Source organism: Macrotis lagotis, chromosome X (genome assembly GCF_037893015.1).
Source record: "Macrotis lagotis isolate mMagLag1 chromosome X, bilby.v1.9.chrom.fasta, whole genome shotgun sequence".
Classification (NCBI taxonomy): domain Eukaryota; kingdom Metazoa; phylum Chordata; class Mammalia; order Peramelemorphia; family Peramelidae; genus Macrotis; species Macrotis lagotis.
The window spans coordinates 224,767,713-224,786,571 of record NC_133666.1 but is presented as its reverse complement, the minus strand read 5'-3'; the positions used below and the strand labels follow the sequence as shown (position 1 = coordinate 224,786,571).

General features: G+C 34.8%; 1 protein-coding gene across 4 annotated transcripts in view; it reads left to right on the top strand.

The window, feature by feature from the left end:
- Positions 1-18,859, top strand: part of LOC141502675 (adhesion G-protein coupled receptor V1-like) — a 456,940-nt gene that overhangs the window by 77,978 nt on the left and 360,103 nt on the right. For 3 of the 4 annotated variants that reach the window (XM_074207518.1, XM_074207514.1, XM_074207515.1), the window contains exons 10-18: positions 3,192-3,368; positions 3,839-4,062; positions 6,862-6,894; positions 9,396-9,522; positions 9,629-9,814; positions 11,491-11,671; positions 14,135-14,298; positions 16,193-16,316; positions 17,347-17,613. In XM_074207518.1, coding sequence (XP_074063619.1) covers positions 3,192-3,368; positions 3,839-4,062; positions 6,862-6,894; positions 9,396-9,522; positions 9,629-9,814; positions 11,491-11,671; positions 14,135-14,298; positions 16,193-16,316; positions 17,347-17,613 — 1,483 coding nt within the window. The remainder of the gene's footprint in view (positions 1-3,191; positions 3,369-3,838; positions 4,063-6,861; positions 6,895-9,395; positions 9,523-9,628; positions 9,815-11,490; positions 11,672-14,134; positions 14,299-16,192; positions 16,317-17,346; positions 17,614-18,859) is intronic. The other variant, XM_074207517.1, reaches the window with a different exon arrangement.

Below are 18,859 nucleotides of genomic sequence, written 5' to 3'. Positions count from 1 at the left end.
GTGCTTCAGTCTGTGTTCCAACACCACCAGCTCTGTCACGGGTGGGTCACATTCTTTAGGATCAGTCCATCACAAAAATTACTTCCATATTTTTCCACTGTTGCCATTGCTGATTGCAACTCCCTCCATTCATACTTCTTTACTTCCATGAACTATATATTTCTCACTCCTTTCACTCTGCCTCTGTTGTAGGGTAGTTGAGTGGCACAGCAGACAGATCCCCGGTCCTGGGGCTGAGCGGCCCTGAGCCCCCATACCACCCCTTACCCAGCATCCATCTGGCCCTATGGTCCCGGACAGGCTATCCAATCCCAGCCCCTTGCAAGAAGTAAAAAGGAAAATTTGTTATATCTGACCACTCTCCCCCCATAGTTCATCCTCTCCTCCATCACTCACGCGCCCCCTTCCCCCTGCTCCCCACCTTCTAACTCCAGATGTCTATAGCCCATTGAATATATATGCTGTTTGCTCTCCTAGCCACCTCCGATGAGAGCAAAAATTCCCTCATTCCCCCTTGCCTCCCCTCCTTCCATATCATTGCAACAGTTCATTGTAATAAAGAAAAATCTTATTATATGAAATATCTTAGCCTATTCCCCCCTCTCCTTTTTCTTTCTCCCATTACATTTCCCTTTTCTCTATTGACTCCATTTTTACACCACAGTATATCTTCAAATTCAGTTTTCTCCTGTGCTTCATCTATAAAAGCTCCTTCTACCTGCTCTTTTAACTGAGAAGGTTCATATGAGTATTATCAGTATCATTTTTCTATAAAGGAATACATGTAGTTCATCATCATTAAGTTCCTCATATGTTCTTCTTCTCCTCCACTCTCTATGCTTCACCTGAGTCCTCTATTTGAAGATCAAACTTTCTGTTCAGCTCTGGCCATTCCAACAGTAACATTTGAAATTCCACTGGTTCATTGAAAGTCCATCTTTTTCCCTGAAGAGGACATTCAGTTTTGCTGGGTAGTTGATTCTTGGTTACATTCTAAGCTCTTTTGCCTTCCGGAATATTATATTCCAAGCCCTACGAGCTTTTAATGTAGTTGCTGCTAAGTCCTGTGTGATCCTGACTGCAGCTCCATGATATTTGAATTGTGTCCTTCTGGCTGCTTGTAATATTTTCTCTTTGACTTGGGAGTTCTGGAACTTGGCTATAATATTCCTGGGGGAGTGTTTTTCTTTTTTTGATCTTTTTCTTGGGGAGTTCGGTGGATTCTCTCCATTTCTATTTTGCCCTCTGCTTCTAGGATATCAGGGCATTTTTCCTGAATAATTGTTTGAAAATGATATCAAGGCTCCTTTCCTGATCATGACTTTCAGGTATTCCAATAATTTTTAAATGATCTTTCCTAAATCTGTTTTCCATATTAGTTGTTTTTTCAATGAGGTGTTTCATATTTTCTTCTAATTTTTCATTCTTTTGGTTTTGAAGTTATTGAGTCCTGATTTCTCGTAAAATCAGCAACCTCCCTGAGTTCTATTCTTAGTCTGAAGAATTTGTTTTCCTCAGAGAACTTTCTTATCTCCTTTTCCATCTGGCCAGTTCTACTTTTTAAAGCATTCTTCTCCTCAATAACTTTTTTTTTTTTTTAGGTTTTTTGCAAGGCAAACGGGGTTAAGTGTCTTGCTCAAGGCCACACAGCTAGGTAATTATTAAGTGTCTGAGACCGGATTTGAACCTAGGTACTCCTGACTCCAAGGCCAGTGCTTTATCCACTACACCACCTAGCCACCCCTCAATAACTTTTTGAACTGTTTTATCCATTTGACTTATGCTGGTTTTTAACATGTTATTTTCTTCAGCATTTTTTTGGATCTCCTTGACTAAGCTGCTGACTTCATTTTCATGTTTTTCCTGCATCTCTCTCATTTCTTTTCTGAATTTTTCCTCTATCTCCCTCACTTGATTTACAAAGTCTTTTTTGAGCTCTGTCATAGCCTGTGCCCAATTTTTGTTTTTCTTGGAGTCTTTAGATGCAGGAGCTTGTACTTCATCATTTTCAGATTGAGTGTTTTGATCCTTCTTGGGATCACAGGCAAAGTATTTCTCAATTTTGTTCCTCTTTTTTCTCTGCTTACTCATTTCCCCAGCCTGTGCCTGGTTTTGGGGTGCTTCCTGAGCTTCTGATTATTGGTGGGATACCCCCACAAGGATCTCCGTGTATGAGGCTCTGTCTTCCCTCCTGGTCTGTGAATGACCACAAGCATGCCCCTCTGCCACAGGGCTCAGGTGGGGGCCTCTGATGTTCTATGGGGGGTCTTGATGTTGATCAGGATCTGAATGTGGTCAGAACCCCAGAGTCCTGTTCCAGGAACAGAGCTCAGCAATCTCTCTTCACTCCCCTCCCTAGGTTCAGTGCTCATGCCCTGGGGGCTCCTGCTTACCAGCTCTGCCTGTTTCCAGTTCCTGGATCTGGGCTGCCCTGGCCATGCTGCTTGCTTTGTGCCCCGAGGGCTGGGCTTCACATGCTTTCTCTGGCAGAGGTCCCCCCACTGTTCCCTCAAGTTGTGCCCGGTGCTTCCTGGGGCATAGGTGAGGAAACTGCCTCCTCTGTTGTGACCCGTGGCTCCCAGTGCCCTAGGGCTGCCTCCGGGAGGCTGAAGTTCCTTTGCTCTGGTGGCCCACCCCCTCTGGTGGGCCACCCCTTCAACCTCGTGGAGCTGAGTCTTTCTGCTCTTTTCCAGGTTACCTTGGGTTGGAGAATTGCCTCACTGGATCCTTCTGTGGGTCCTTTCTCTCGAAAATGTAGTTAGAGTCCTTAGCTTATAAGTTTTGCTCCAGATCAACTAAGAGATGGTCCTCTCCTGTCATCATCTTGGCTCCGCCCCTTAGCTAAGTCTTTGCCTGGAAATCTTTAATAGTATTATTATTATTACTACTATCAGTATTTTAAAAAATGGAGTTGATTCATTGAATCATAGATTCAAAGTCTGAAGTAACCTTAGAAACTATTTCTTTATTTTAGAAATGAGGCAACTGGACCCAGAGAGGTAAGTGGACTTGCCCAATCTCAAATGTGGAAGATACAGGGCTTAAATCCATGTCCATTGATTCCAATTCCACTCTTCTTTCTATAGTATTATACAATTACTCTTTAGTTACTGGTTGTCCTATGATACTTGTCCAGCTGAGGTAGTCTTGGTTGTAATTGTTTTTATTGCTCTCTGATTTACATATTATAGTTGGAAACTGTGGAGCTAGTGAATATAATTCCACCAATCCCACCTCTGAGTCCTAGATTTGGTGACATCCGAAACATTTCTCTGAGAGTTACTTCAGATATTGCAAATGGAGAAATTGGCTTTATCAGCAATCTTCCAATTATTCTTAATGAGCCAGAAGATTCCCCTGCAGAAGTGGTAAGTAGATTGTTTCTTACCAGTGATGATTTTTGTAGTTTAAAACATTTTTTTAATTGTGACTTTTAGGAGAGGGAAGTCTAGTTTTCCAGAGACTAATACATCAACTTGCTGATTTTCAGTTTTTAAATTGCTTAATATTTATATTTAAAAACTTGCCACAGATTGTAACTTTATGCAACTTTTCTTGATGCATTGTACATTTTTCAAATAAAACAAACTATTTAGAAATATTAACAGGACCCCAAATATAAAAAACTAATAATTTCTCAGATTTATTGTTATTTTTGGAAGAGAAATAAAGATTCATAAGTTTTTGGTTGCATAGTTGAGATTTTTTTTTTTTACTTTAACATCCCTTCACTGTGTTGCTATTTTAAAAAGTACTTAACAAAATGTGCAAGCATTAGGCAATGATTGTGTAATTAATATCAATCATTTCATAGGGATTTGTCTATTTTATCTGTTAGGTTTCTATTCCCTTACATCGTGATGGAACTGATGGGCAGGCCACTGTATTTTGGAGTTTGAAGCCCTCTGGGTTTAATTCAAAATCAGTGACACTAGATGACATAGGCCCTTTTAATGGTTCTGTTGTATTTTTATCTGGGCAAAGTGACACAATGATTAACATTACTATCAAAGCAGATGACATACCGGAAATGAATGAAACAGTAACACTATCTCTGGACAGGTAAAAATTCTTTATATCTTAAGTAATATTTGTATGTATTGAGTAGTTATACTTTTTGTCCTTATTGTGTCCTTTGAATTGGACAGTAAGAAATTAATTCAGGTGGTAATACAGTCTGATGATGGAAGCATTAATTTGCACCTTAGATTCTGATTTGAATATTAAAACACTCAAGGACTTGATCCTTTCTTTTACTTTTGATTTAACTGTGAAAGTAAAATCTCTCAGACAATGTAGAATCATCCAACATAAGTTACAGACTGATGAATTTCCTACTAAATCTTGGGAGAAGCTTTGCTTATTAGAATTTATCTGAGGTATCAAATTCATCTTTTGAATAACAACAAGTGTGTTAATGTAACAATAAAATAACCAGGTACAGATACAAAATTGTATACTACTGATGAATATGAGATTTAGCTTAAAATTCCCCAATCTATAACTTGTATGAAAACAGTATTGTAGTCTCCAAGAGAGAGGTTTATATTTTCAGTTAAAATAAAAATTTAAGACTTCAAGCCTTTTTAGTATTTGATAATAAAACTGATAACAAATTGCTATCTATTCCCTCCTAAGTCAGGTCAGTTTTCTTCAGGTAGACTAAGGTGAATGTGATTTAAGAAAGCTTAATTAACTATAATATGAATGTTTTGACATGAAACTAAAGCAGAAATGACTTCAAGAGATGCTGTTTTGCTACATTATTTAGGGAAGAAGCAACAATTATCCTTCATTTTTTTTGTAATAAATGGTTTCACAGCATTTTTTTATGTATGTATTTTTTAAAAAAACTTTAAGGCTTTTGTTGTATCTTTATTTAAATTGGAGAAAATGGTTTTTTTTGGAAATTTGGTGAGAATTTTTTTTATTAAGTGAAAGAAAAAAAACTGTTAGAGCCAATTCTGTTGGTTTTCCCGTTGCATACAGGGAAAGAAGAAACCCTATAAAAAGTTAAATGTCTTATAGGATCAAATGCATTTGGATTAAATCCTAGGGAGAAGAATTTTTTATGAAACTCTGTGAAATCTATCCTCGAAAATCCTGCCTCATTTAATTATTTTCTCCCCCTTCAAGTATAATTCCTGTCACTGTTAAATTAGTGTATAATCCTGAAAAATTAAAGAGAGATGAACAGTGAATTCAATCCTTGGCAGTAAAGCAGTCAGACTATATTTCCACAGTAATTTTGAGATCTGAGCTAAATATGTCTAAGCAAGATTTTATGACCCATAATGAAAACCTATGTTGATTGTTCTATATCTTAGTGTTTGAAAAGCACTAATTTTTGAACTTTAGACATCTAAACTTCCTAATTTTATTTTAAGGAAATTTAAAAATACATTTTGTGCAATAATGTGCCAGTACAAGGGTTGTTAAAGCTTTTCATTTTTTATTCTTTCTTTCCTATAAGCAAAAATTGTACTCCAGGCAGTTATGTACCTACAGGACTGCAAATGTAAATTGGCTTCTTTTTCATTTTAAGAAAATTAGCTCATAGTTTAGATATGTTCACCTTTTATTAGTATGTATCAGTATCAGTTCATTACTTCAGCATGCTTCTGCCATCTTAGTTTTGTTTATGACCAAGAAGAAATGCTGGTTTTTAATGCTGGTCTTACATTCTTTTAATAATTCTTCATTTAAGATTTTTAATGTATATCATTACTTTACATAAAAATTCATTCCAAGAAGACAGTATGATTTAAAAGGATCAAATGCTTACTGTTAATTTTTAAAAGTTCTTCTTCCTGGGCAACCTGAAATAAAACTACAAGCCATTAACTAATCAAAGTAGATTATAATTGCTTTTAGTAATATTCCTGAAAAGAATTTAATGGATCAGTTTGATATGATTGTTAGGGAAACTTTCAAACAAGCTAGATTCAAACTTATTGATCTCTGAATTTCATATTTACATAGTTAAACTGCCTTGGTCAAGAAACTTTATTTTCAAAATCCATTATTTTATTTGCTAATTAAAATTTATAACTTCTATTTGATTTATTATTTCCTTTTCTGAAAATCAGGAACATTCTCAGCATACCAGTCTGATAGAATATTTTCCTTTTTTAAATGTTTATAAATCTAATAACTAGGCATTAGCCTATGAGCATGTCATAGCAAAACATAAAGGGAGAATGAAGTCTCTTCAGTGAGAATTCCTAAATTTGAATCAGTTAATTGAGGATGAGGGATTGATGTTTATGGTTCATTTTTTGGCTACAAATGTAGTTGTCTATTACTTACCATGATTATTTTTGAAAATTTTGTGAATTCCTGGGTTTGTCCTCAAGCAAATGATTAAAATAAATCTGCATTTTTCAGCTTGCATGATTTCTATACTGCCCCACTCCCAATCAAAGGACAAAAGGCTTTAGATACTGAGAATTAAGTTTCTTTAAAAACCTAATTAAAGGCTCTAAGTAATTATAAATGGCTTGAATAAAATTTGCTCAGCTGCTGCAGTCTGTGGGCATGTACAGTACTTGGCAAGCATCTAGTTTCTTGGAAGAGGGCTGTTGAGGAATGTCTTGAATGGGTCTTGACATGCTGGTTCGTCATGGGGTCATCTCACACAAGTGGGAACTGCCCAACCTCTTGCTAGCAATTGTAAATACCAAAAGCACCCAGTGAGCAGGGTTCTCATAAAGTGAACATTATTAACAATTAGAAAGAGGGGGAAGAAAATAATTTCTTTATCTTTACCCTTCTATTCTAAGTTTGGTACAGTGTTCTTGAGATTCTGGTAAATGGCATTTTTTTATTGGCTTCCCCTTCCCTACTTCTTTCTGTTGACAGGGTAGAAACTGAAAGGTTTGTCGTGTATTTTGGGTAAGTGCACAAAATAATGTTTTTGGTGAATCAACTTTTGTTTTGCAAGTAATTATTTTGGAATACACACCTTTTCTACAATTCATTTTTTTTGCATATTTTGCTTTTCTTATCAGCCTGTGCATGTTTTGTGTGTAGTTTCAATTATGGATGATTTGGGTTTCTGTCAAACTTTTTTTTTTTTTGGTATGGGAAATCTGACTTGCAACGTGTAGTATTTGATGTTTGAGATGATCACACTCCTGTTCTTAATTTACAATTTTGGACCATAGTTTTCGTATAAGAAAATTTATGTACAGATAAATGTTTTTTGTTGATAAAGCTCATATAAGTTCAAAATCAAGGTGGCAGAAGGTTGGGAATTATTTCTTATCCCTTCTCCCCCTCCTATTTTCTGTGAGTCTGAGCAATGGAATTTTGCAGCTCTACTTTATCATCTTACTTGTATTTTTTGAAAAATAGAGAGGAAATCATTAGACTTCTCAGTTACAGTGCATGCTAGTAAATCATTAGTTAACACTAGTTAGAATATGCAGGGATGCATTATGTTTATAAATGCAGTATAGGCCAACTCCTAATAATCAACATATAAGTTTCTGGTCTCTTGATTGTTTGGACTTGTATTGACATTTTAATTTTTTACCCAGTTTCTCTTCACCATTTTCATTTTATTTATTTTTTTGAGCAGCATCTGCTCAATAAATTTGAACTAATTTTAATGCTCAAATGTAATATATTTAGGAAGGCAAATTTGCTTGAAAAAATGGCACATATATTAAGTATCAAATAATTCTGTATTTTATTTTATCCTTGATTCTTTATACTATTACAAAAGATGGTTTTAATCCAGGGATGAGTAGTCCACTTGATGTGAGATGTTACGTTCATTCCTCCACCATATGGACCTTGAAGTATGTTGAGCTGTCATGATGGATGTATTATAACATTGAAGTTTAAATACTTCCTATTGTTTTCTAGGAAATATCATTTGGGCATGTTCAGGGACTAGGCTCACATCCTGACCTTTCATGCCCCATCTCTACTACCACATATCACCAGTCTCATTCGCCTTAGAGTCACTCGATCATTATGCATTTATTAAATGCCTACTCGTGCCTGGCACTGTGATGAGAAAATAAGGGCTAAAGTTCTTACATTCAAGGAGTTCATAATCTAAGCCTTGGCTACCATTTTCCTAATAGTGTTGATGATCAAGAATAAAACAGTTCAGATATTTATTTGGAAGGAGTACACTAGTTGTTGGTTTTTAATACCGAGAGCTACATGCAGTTTTTCATTCTGTGTCTCCTTGAGTATGATGATATATAGGACTAGGAGTTAAAAATTAGGAATAAGATACTTTATAGTAAAATGCTTTAGAGGGTCAACTAGGTGGCACAGTGGATAAAGTCAGGACTTGGAGTCAAGAAGAATTGAGTTCTTACTAGCTTTGTGATCCTGGGCAAGCCACTTAATGCCTCACTTTCCTCATCTATAAAATGGAGATAATAATAATAGCACCTATTTCTCAGGGTTGTTGTGAGGATCAAATGAGATAATATTTTTAAAGTTCTTAGCCCAATGCCTGGCACCTACTATATGCCTAATAAATACTTATTTTAAAAAATTCTCAGAGTATTATATAAAATATCTTATTCTCTAATTCATCTGATTCTGTTTTCCTTTAGAAAGATAGCAGTATTTTGTCCAAATTTTGGTGGATGAAAAGCTATTAAGGAACTTTTAAGTGGCAAAGAATATCAGATAATAGTAATTATATGTTGTAATATGTACTTTTATTTCATATATGTATGTACATATTTAAATTTAAAAATGATATGTGTACCTTTCTATTAGCTCAGTTTATCCCACATACTTTCATTTTTTTATTCTTGGTCTTTATATAATTATACTATAAGTGATTGAAAATTTACTTATAATTCTCTAAAATTGTAGAAATAGCTGATCAAGGGGCAATTTTTCCACCTGGACAAAACACAGTACAACTGTGTACAACAGAGGATTAACACTTATATAGCAGGCTTTTTGTTTGTTAGGTATGCATGTGTGTGACATAGTGAAACAGATTACAATAATCATCTAAATCTCATTTTCATTGTTTGTTACATTTAGGTTTTAAGTGAATGACTGGGTCAATTTTTATAATAAACTAACTTTTAGGTTCAGTTATAAAACAGCATTTCATGACTCTGATTTCCTGTAAACTTTATTTGTTTGTTTGTTTGTTTTTTGTTTTTGCAAGGCACATGGGGTTAAGTGGCTTGCCCAAGGCCACACAGCTAGGTAATTATTAAGTGTCTGTGACCGGATTTGAACCCAAGTACTCTTGACTCCAAGGGTGGTGCTTTATCCACTGTGCCACCTAGCCGCCCCAACTGTACCACCTAGCCGCCCCTCCTGTAAACTTTATTACAGATTAATTTTACTTTCAGAAATAGAATTCTTTACAGACTGTAAATTATTCTCTTGTGACTTTCCAGCATCAGTGTAGAAAATCAGGTCCTGAAATCTGGTTATACTAGCCGTGATCTAATCATTTTGGAAAATGATGACCCTGGAGGAATATTTGAGTTTTCATCTGCTTCCAGAGGACCCCATATTATAAATGTGAGTAGAAAAGAAACTTGTTTAACTCATTTGAGCATATAACTTTAGAGGATAAATATCATATTGGATTCTTATTTTAGGCTTATAGGCTTCTCTTCTTTTTAAGGAAGGAGAATCTGTTGAGCTCCACATCATCCGCTCTAGAGGAGCCCTTGTCAAACAGTTTCTTCACTATAGAGTGGAGCCAAGAGATAGCAATGAATTCTATGGAAATATGGGGGTCCTAGAATTTAAGCCTGGTGAAAGGGAGATTGTAATTACTCTGCTGTCAAGAGTAGATGGAATTCCAGAGGTATGACATTTTATTATACTTAATTTCTCGCCTGAGGTTAGATGACAAAAAATTTTGTACTTGGGAATGTCATATAAAGTTAGAGTGAAAAAGAGGAAATCAAATTGCTAAGAAGTTATCAATAGGTATTCAGTTTTTTCATCTATAGAATAAGAGAGTTGAATATGTGTTATGTAAGTTTCCCTCTCAGCTCTAACATTTTGTGCTTTTTTTTCAGGTAAACATACAATATGCATGTTAACACATGTTATTACACATGCATGCATGCATGCATAATACCAAATAAAATGTAATGTTTCCATGAATATTGGTAGATTTCTATTTTATGTAAAGAACTCAACAGATAGAAACTACTAGGAAATTTTTAGTTTTAGCTCAGATTAATTTTTTTGATTTTCCTTCACATTTGCTTGGTTGTTAAATAATCTTTAATGACTGAAAATAGGTAATATGTTAATGATTTAATATGGAACCAAAGACATTTTTGAGTATTTTTGTTTTTACTTTAAGGAAATAAGCTTAAGGTGCCAAATTGCTACCCATTCATTGCAACCATCTGGCCATAACACTTTACCTGTATAGAAGATGTAACAGCTTTGAAGCACAGTATCATAGTTAATTCTTATAATAACCCTAGGTGCTATGCAGGGAAAATAATATTATTTCATTGCTATGAAAAGGAAACAACATCAGTTCTGACCCGCACAATGGAAGAGCAAGAATTAGAACTTTCATCCCTGACTCTTACCCCCCACCTTCTTTCTACTCTTTAGATTCCACTCCATGGGGGTGGTTAGGTGGCACAGTGGATAGGGCGCTGGCCCTGGAGTCAGGAGTACCTGAGTTCAAATCTGGCCTCAGACACTTAATAATTACCTAACTGTGTGGCCTTGGGCAAGCCACTTAACCCCATTTGCCTTGCAAAAACCTAAAAAAAACATTCTACTCCATGGGCGCTTTGTCCCTATACTACAAAGCCAGAATCCATGTGGTTTTAAGTTAATTTTAATTAGTTTTTTCTAGTATAGTTTTTATTGGCAAAGGTATCAAGAAAAAATTCATAATTTTAAAATATAAATAGGCCTAACTTGTTGAATTGAGCAATATTATTTTTTAAATTCCATTTTATGAAGAAATATTTTAAAAGGTAATTAGAAGAATCTTGTCTTCTTTGTTTTCAAGCACATTTCTGGAATTTTTTTAATTTAACCTGTGATTTCATTATAGAGCAAAAGTTTAAAACTTTTTTTTTGTGTATTATGGATCCCTTTGATGATGTGAAATGATGCTGTTAAAATGATAAAACACATGCACACACACACACATATACACAAACACACATTCCTTCTGAATACCTACTTTCCCCTGAAACTGGATCCTAGGCTGAGACTCCATGGTATATGGAAACTCCCAGGTAAGAAACTCCCACCTGCTCTACCTCCTGTAGCCTCAGTTGTTGTCTGGGGTATGATGTCACAGAAAAAATGTTAGAGGCAGACCTTTAATCCAAGTCTTTTTTCCTGAACTCTATGCTAGCTCTTAATCCATTTTGCCACTTTTGAAAAATATTATAAATTAAGTTTTCTAAGCATTATTTAGTCTTTAGGGAATGTATGGCCACTCACAGTTCACAATTTCAGGATTTGTTTTTTAATAACTTAACATCTTCCTTTTAGTTGGATGAGCACTACTCTGTGATTCTCAGCAGCCATGGTGCACGGGAAAGCAAGCTGGGAAGTGTCACAATGGTCAACATCACTATTTTGAAAAATGATGATCCTCATGGGATTATAGAATTTGTTTCAGATGGACTAATTCTCACAATAAATGAAAGTAAAGGGGAAGATATATTTTCTGGTAATTACTTTTAGATATATTTTCTGGTAATTACTTTTATTATATCTCAACTCATAAAGGTGCCCTTAACTGGGAGTGCAATTTTCAGTTATATTTTCTTTCTTTCTTTTCTTTTTTCTTTCTTTCCTTCCCTTCCCTTCCCTTCCCTTCCCTTCCCTTCCCTTCCCTTCCCTTCCCTTCCCTTCCCTTCCCTTCCCTGCCCTGCCCTGCCCTGCCCTGCCCTGCCCTGCCCTGCCCTGCCCTGCCCTGCCCTGCCCGCCCCCCCTCCCCTCCCCTCCCCTCCCGTTCCCCTTCCGTTCCCCTTCCGTTCCCCTCAGCTACTTCATAGGGAAAAAGCCCCTAAATCCTCATGATAAATTTGAAGTCAAGTAAAACACATCCCTACATTGTCAGTGTACAAAAATATCTCATTTTTCTCGAATTTATCACCTCTTTTTTAGGAACTGGACAGTGTAAATGATCACCAATCCTTTAAAACTGTGATGATCATTGCATCGTTCAGAAATATTAAATCTTTCAAATCTGTATGTTTTTACAATGCTGTTGTTCACTTGTTTTTGCTTACCTTACTTTGTATCAGTTTTTATACATCTTACCATGTTTCTTCACTTGCTTTTTGACCAGTCAACTACCTAGTGGATTCAGTTAGGGCTAACCTCCATTAATTCAATTCAACAACTATTTACTAATAGTTGCATCATTCTGGGCACAATATAGGCATACAGGCTACATTTAGAAAGTACAAGCTTCTAGGAGAAAAGAAAGTAAGAGTCCCACTATGCTCTGCTCTTAACCATGGACATCTGCAGTATTGTATAGTTACTCTTCTGTTGCCATAGAATAGGCAGGGTTTTGATAAGTTGAAGAGAGTCCAGACAAAACCAATCAAGGATGGTGAATAGTGTTGCAATCATGACATATATAAATATATTATATATACATATATGATATATATGTATAAATAAATATATTCATACATAAAGATTGATTGAGGGAACTTGAGATACTTAGCCTAGGGAAGATTTAAAAGGGATATGCTAGTTGTTATCAAGTATTTAAAGGACCTTTTGTGGGAAATTTAAGCATGATGTGAGGAAATCTCCTAACAATTAGAAATATTATGAAGTTCTCTTGAGAAGTATGAACTTCTCATTGAAGGACTTTAAGCAAATGTTACAGTAACATATACTTGTCATATATTTTGTATATATAACTTTTTTATGCATGATTTGTAGTACTTGGTCAGTGAGACCATGCTAATCCTGAAATTCTGTGCTTCTGGTAATATACATGGAGTAATATGATAGATAATATAAAATTTGTATACTAAATAATTCAAAAATTCATACTCTTTATAAGATATAAACACAAATAATAGCAATATGCAATGTTAGAAGATAGATGGAAAACAAATTGGGAGAGTTTTTTACTTAAAAAGAGAATTAGGAAAGGCAAATATAGGAAGTGAAATTTGAATTGTACCTAAAGTACTTGTAGGATTCAATGGCATATATAGGAAACAGCATAGGCAAAGAAAGGTATGAAGATGAAGAAGAATAGGGTATCCTCAGGGAATAGTGAGTCTTTTGCTGAATCCTAGAGTTATAGAGGTACACAATATGAGATAAGACTGGAATTTTGAATTTTAGGTAAAGTGGTGTAAATTGTATTTGTTGGTCAGTAGAAAGCCTTGGAAGCATTCTAAGCAGAAATAGAAGATGGGCAGACATATGTTCAATCTGGAAATGATAGACAGGATAAATCAGAGGATTTCAGAGCTTTTCAAAAGCTTTTCATGTCAAAATTGTGCATGACTTAAAAGAGATAAAAGCCAGATGGCAATGGGGCTTCTCCAGTGAAGCAAGAGTCTGGGGGAGAAGATGTACCATCCTGGTTAGATTTAATTTCTTTCCAGCATTATATCAGACTGGGATAAGAAATCACATATCTTGAGAATAATGCAATTCCATTTCACTCTAGAAACCATTTTTCTTGCCCATCTTTTTTCAAGTTTGCATTATCAGTGTCTTTGTAAATAATGCAAACTTGAAAAAAGATGGGCAAGAAAAATGCCATTATTTTATGGCAAATAACTTTTTATTTATGATAACAAAGCAAATCATGCCTTTAAAGGCAGACAAGGTTGGTATATATTTTGGGCATATATCTTCAAGACTACACTAAACATGATCTCCTTTAGAATAGGGATAATTTTTTTTTGCTTTTGTATTCTCAGATATCTGCATTTGTTTCATTTTTATTTATACCCATAATAGCATAATTTTATTTCAGATATCTGATATTTATTGATTGGTAAACATCTGATATATTAATAATCAAGTATTTTTAATTTTAAATTTTGTTTAGTTGAATTCTTAGTTTTCCATTTGTTATTATGTATGAAATATACATAAATGCATAAGTATAAATGAAATTTATATTATGCTTATTTATATTTCATAGCTGCTTATGAAATAATAAGAAAGCGGGGCAATTTTGGCAATGTTAGTGTATCTTGGGTGATTAGTCCAAATGCGACAGAAGATGTGTTCCCTGTACAAGAGACCATTTTCTTTGGAGATCAAGAATTTTCCAAAAACATCACAATTTATTCTCTACCAGATGAGGTAAGTATTGTACACCAGGTCTTTCTTAAAGTAAGCAGGTTAGTATTTCTTAGATGAATGGTAATTTGAATGTCTGGTAATTTAGAAAAATGAGGCATATGAAAAAAGAGTAATTTTGTTTTGTGAATCCAAGAGTACTAATATCTTATTATAATATGAAAAAGAAGCAATGAGTGAACATTTATTGATATTATTCACTATTTTGAAGCATAAGATGGGATCATAAGCTCCAGGGTATCCCCTTATCTGAGGACAGAATGCAGGTGTGATCAGCCAGAGTAGTGACTTGTCTCTGGCCTTTCTTTGTGTCCCAGCATCAGAGCAGTGTCTAGCACTGTGCAATAAATATTTAATAACTGATTGATTGATTGACTGAGAATCCCACTCTATTCCAGGTCATGCTGCTGCTGCTTTGTTTCTTGCAATCATTGTCTCCTGAAGTGTCTTTCAGAAATATTTAAGAAATTGCTGACTGTCGTTTATTGACATGACATGTCTTTTCTATTATCTAAAAGAGCAGTCACCTAGGATCATGGAGAAGTAGATACTAGAGGAGAAAAGTGAAGAGAGGATTAGTAAGCATTCTGTATGGAATTAGTATCACACTACTAAGATCATTGACCAGTACCTTTTGACACTATTTTCAGAGACAGAACAGAACTGAACTGAATAAAACAATAGCATTAGCCAGTTTGGCATTTCTTATATTAATAATGAGAACAAAGAATGATACAAGCATGATAAGGAAGCCCAGAAGTCATGATATTTAAGCTATAAGGCAGAAAAGAAAGAACATCTCTGACCCCTTAAACTTCAAATGAATCATAATTCTCTTTTTGATGGTGGTTATTGTTTTTTGCAAGGCAATAGGGTTAAGTGAATTGTCTAAGGGCACACAGCTAAGTAATTATTAAGTGTCTGAGACTGGATTTGAACTCAGGTCTTCTTGACTCCAGGGCTGGTGCTCTATACTCTGTACCACCTAGCTGCCCCTGAATTCTGATTCTTAAGAGTGAGAGGAAGAGTAGGAACAGATACAAGAAATAGATACATGGGATGGGTCATATGCAACATTAGTAATGATGGTTATACCAACAGAACCAGAGTTACAAAATATCAATATTATGTCAAACTCTGTGACATAATATTGATATTTTATGTACTGATTGTAATACACTAGTATCAGATTTTTACTGTCCTTTAAAAGATGTCAAATCTCAATCACTATTTTGAATTTTTCTTTATGCTAGTCTCCAGAGAGATTTTTCTTTATTTAGAAATTCATTTTTAAATTGTGTCACCATATTTTTCAATTCATTTCAGAACTTTTTATATCTTTACAGAAAGGATAGCAATAGTACATGTGATTCTCATTTTTAAATGGCACAAGTCAAAAAGTCTTTATTTCTTGTTAAGTATTTTAAACAAAAGTGAGTACATGGTTAGGTAGTTAGATAATTGTTACTATATTGTTTTTGTTGCTGTTGTTTCATTTTTTTCTCCTCTCTTCCTAAATTCTAATTTAACACTGATATATTTCATGTAGTTTAAACATTTTTTCCCCTGGACAATGGAAGAATGTGTAATAGATAGAAATTCAATTTTTGGGTTTGAATCCTAATTTTGCTTATTATATAGTCTTGGGCAAGTCACTTCTCTAAATTAATATTCCTTCATCTGTAAGATGAGGGAGTTCTATTTGGTGATTGATAAGATTCGTTCACTACACTAGATCCTATGAGATTCCAAAGATCACTTCTTAAAACATTATTCTATCTCTAAAATGGTAATAGATTATGCAATGAAAGTATCATTTTTTATTTCTTAGTTATCAACATGAAATGTGTCTTAATCATAGATTTTTGAAAGCCTTTCTTATTCTATTTTTTAATAGATACCTGAGGAAATGGAAGTATTCACAATCACCCTTTTTAATGCCACTGGTGGAGCCAAAATGGGAAATATAACTACTGCAACCCTGCAGATCAGAAGAAATGATGATCCAATTTATTTTGCAGGTGGCATGCCTGTCTTTCTGAATAATTTATGTAAATTTCTAACAAAGAGGTGTTTTTTTAAATGAAATTTTTTAAAAACCTAGTACAATGCTTCTTTAAATATGGTTTGGTAGTATGAGATTTATCTAATCAGCTATAAATCTTGGCAAATATTTTAAAAGGCCTTCTAAAAGATGAAAGAAATAAAATAAACTCTAATACTATTTGGCTAATTCTCCCTTTTGAGCCCCCAAAGAGCACTTGTTATTTGCTTTTCTTTTAGTAGAGGAGAAAAGGATCTCCCTTTTGTTTTCTTTTAGAATCTACAGTCCAGCTGCTTCAGTGTCTGGTTGGCCTGACTGCCTTCTTCATGATTATCATAAAGTTGATTCTTTCCCTCCCAGAGACTTGAATAAAAAGTTGGATTAAATGGCAATACATGCTGTTAAACCTTTGAATATTTTAAATATATTACTGGTTGCTGGTGAATATTTTTGTTTTAATTCTATTTCTTTGAAACCTTTGTCCTCAATTTTATATGGTTTTGTTACATTGCATATTATTAATTCTCCCGTGGCAGGAACTATTTGAATCAATGTTGGTTGATGCATATTAATAACTATAAATCAGAAAGTATTTTTTTTGTGTGCATACTCAATGTTATCAAGACAAAATCAAGAAGTAGTGAGGTGTTCCTTCATAGACTTTGCAACCTTATTGGAGAAACAAAAATGATTCACATAAACTATTAGCAGATAACACAAGCTTCCATAATTAAGGCTAAATTATTTGCTCCAGACTCAGCAAGCTATCTGAATGCAGAAAAAAGGGAGTTCCCTGAAAGCTGGAGAATCAGAAAAGGAGATGGATCTTTAACTGGACTGAGATGAATAAATAGAATTTGAACAGGCAGTGGGGGGGGTGCCACATTGAGGGAAATAATAGTGAGTGTATGAAGGCAATAAAGACATGCAGATAGACTTGGATCTAAATTAGCCAATATAAAGAATCAAGAAATTTGATACACTTTTTTTTCCTCTGTGTATTTCAGAACCTCATGTGCTGTGGATTAAGGAAGGTGAAGTCGCTAACTTTACAGTTCTTAGAAATGGCTCCCTTGATGTTGCCTGCACTGTTCAATATGCTACCAGGGATGGAAGAGCTACTGCAGAAGAAGGAGACTTTGTTCCTATTGAACAGGGAGAAATACTCTTTTTTGAAGTTGGGAGAAGAGAGCAGATTATATCCATATCTGTTAATGAAGATGACATTCCTGAAACAGATGAACCCTTTTATGTTATCCTCTTTAATTCAACAGGTTAGAAAATTAATTGTGCATCAGTTCACTTCCCTTTAATTGTATTTTGAAGGGAGGCAGCTGCCTTGTTGAATAGAGTAATGAATAGAGAGCTGGCCTTAAGACCTAGATGTAAATTCTGCCACTGACTCATATTGACTTTGTGAACTGGGTGAGTGATAAGCTCACATTATTCTAGAAGACAATTCTCACAATCTTTATATTGCAAAGTAGATGCCAAAAGATGCTAGGAGTTCCCTGTACCAAATGAAATCATAGGGCCTGACCTTACCTTAACCCTTTAAAAATTATATATATATATATGTAAAAATTATATATATATATATAATATAAAAATAAGAGATTGCCTTTCCAGCCTTATTCACATATTCCCTTTTATGCACTTTACATTCATTTGTTATTCAGTTGTTCAGCCATGTCCAACTCTTTGGGATAGCAAACTAGCTGTTCCACAGCAAATTAGACCCCTCTATCTTCCACTCTCTCTTGAAGTTGGTCCAAGCTCATGTTTGTTCCTTCCATGACATCCTCTGCTCTTTTCTTTTCCTTTTGCCTTCAGTCTTTCCTGACATCAAGGTTTTTGCATTCTAGTCAAACTGAATTCTTTTCCATTACTTGGTCTTGTTATGACTTTTCCCACTTCTATGACTTTGAGCATTCCATTACTCATGAAATAAATTCCATCCTATTTCCACCTGTTAAAATGCTCTAAATTTATGACCCAGTTCAGGCTTCTCCATGAAACCTTTCCTGCTTTTCCTCTCCTCTGACTAAACCCTTTCCCTTCCCTCCCATTTGAAGATGTTGCCTTTCTCCTTAGTTCTCATGCTATTCTCCAAGAAATAGCATGGCATAGTAAAAAGAGCACTGGATTCAGTCATATTGCTCTGAACTTTTAACCCATCTCTGACATTTATTAACTGCAAATCACTTATCTCCATTTCCTCCCTTCCTGAATTCTGTATCCCCATGGTATTCACACTTCTATATTAAGTTGTATTATAGTTACTAGTTATTACAGTTATTAGTACAGATTAAACGTCTTGAAGGAAAACACTAAGATTCATCTTGTTTCTCTTCAAGTACCTAGCTTCTTGAATTTGCTTAATAAATACTTGTTAAATGAAGGAATTGATCTTTAGTGCAGTATGGCCAAGAGAATATTCTTTAGACTAACATCCCTTCTACTTCTCTTCTATGAAAACACTTTGGTGGACTGGCAGGTTTAGATTATGTTGGTGATGAG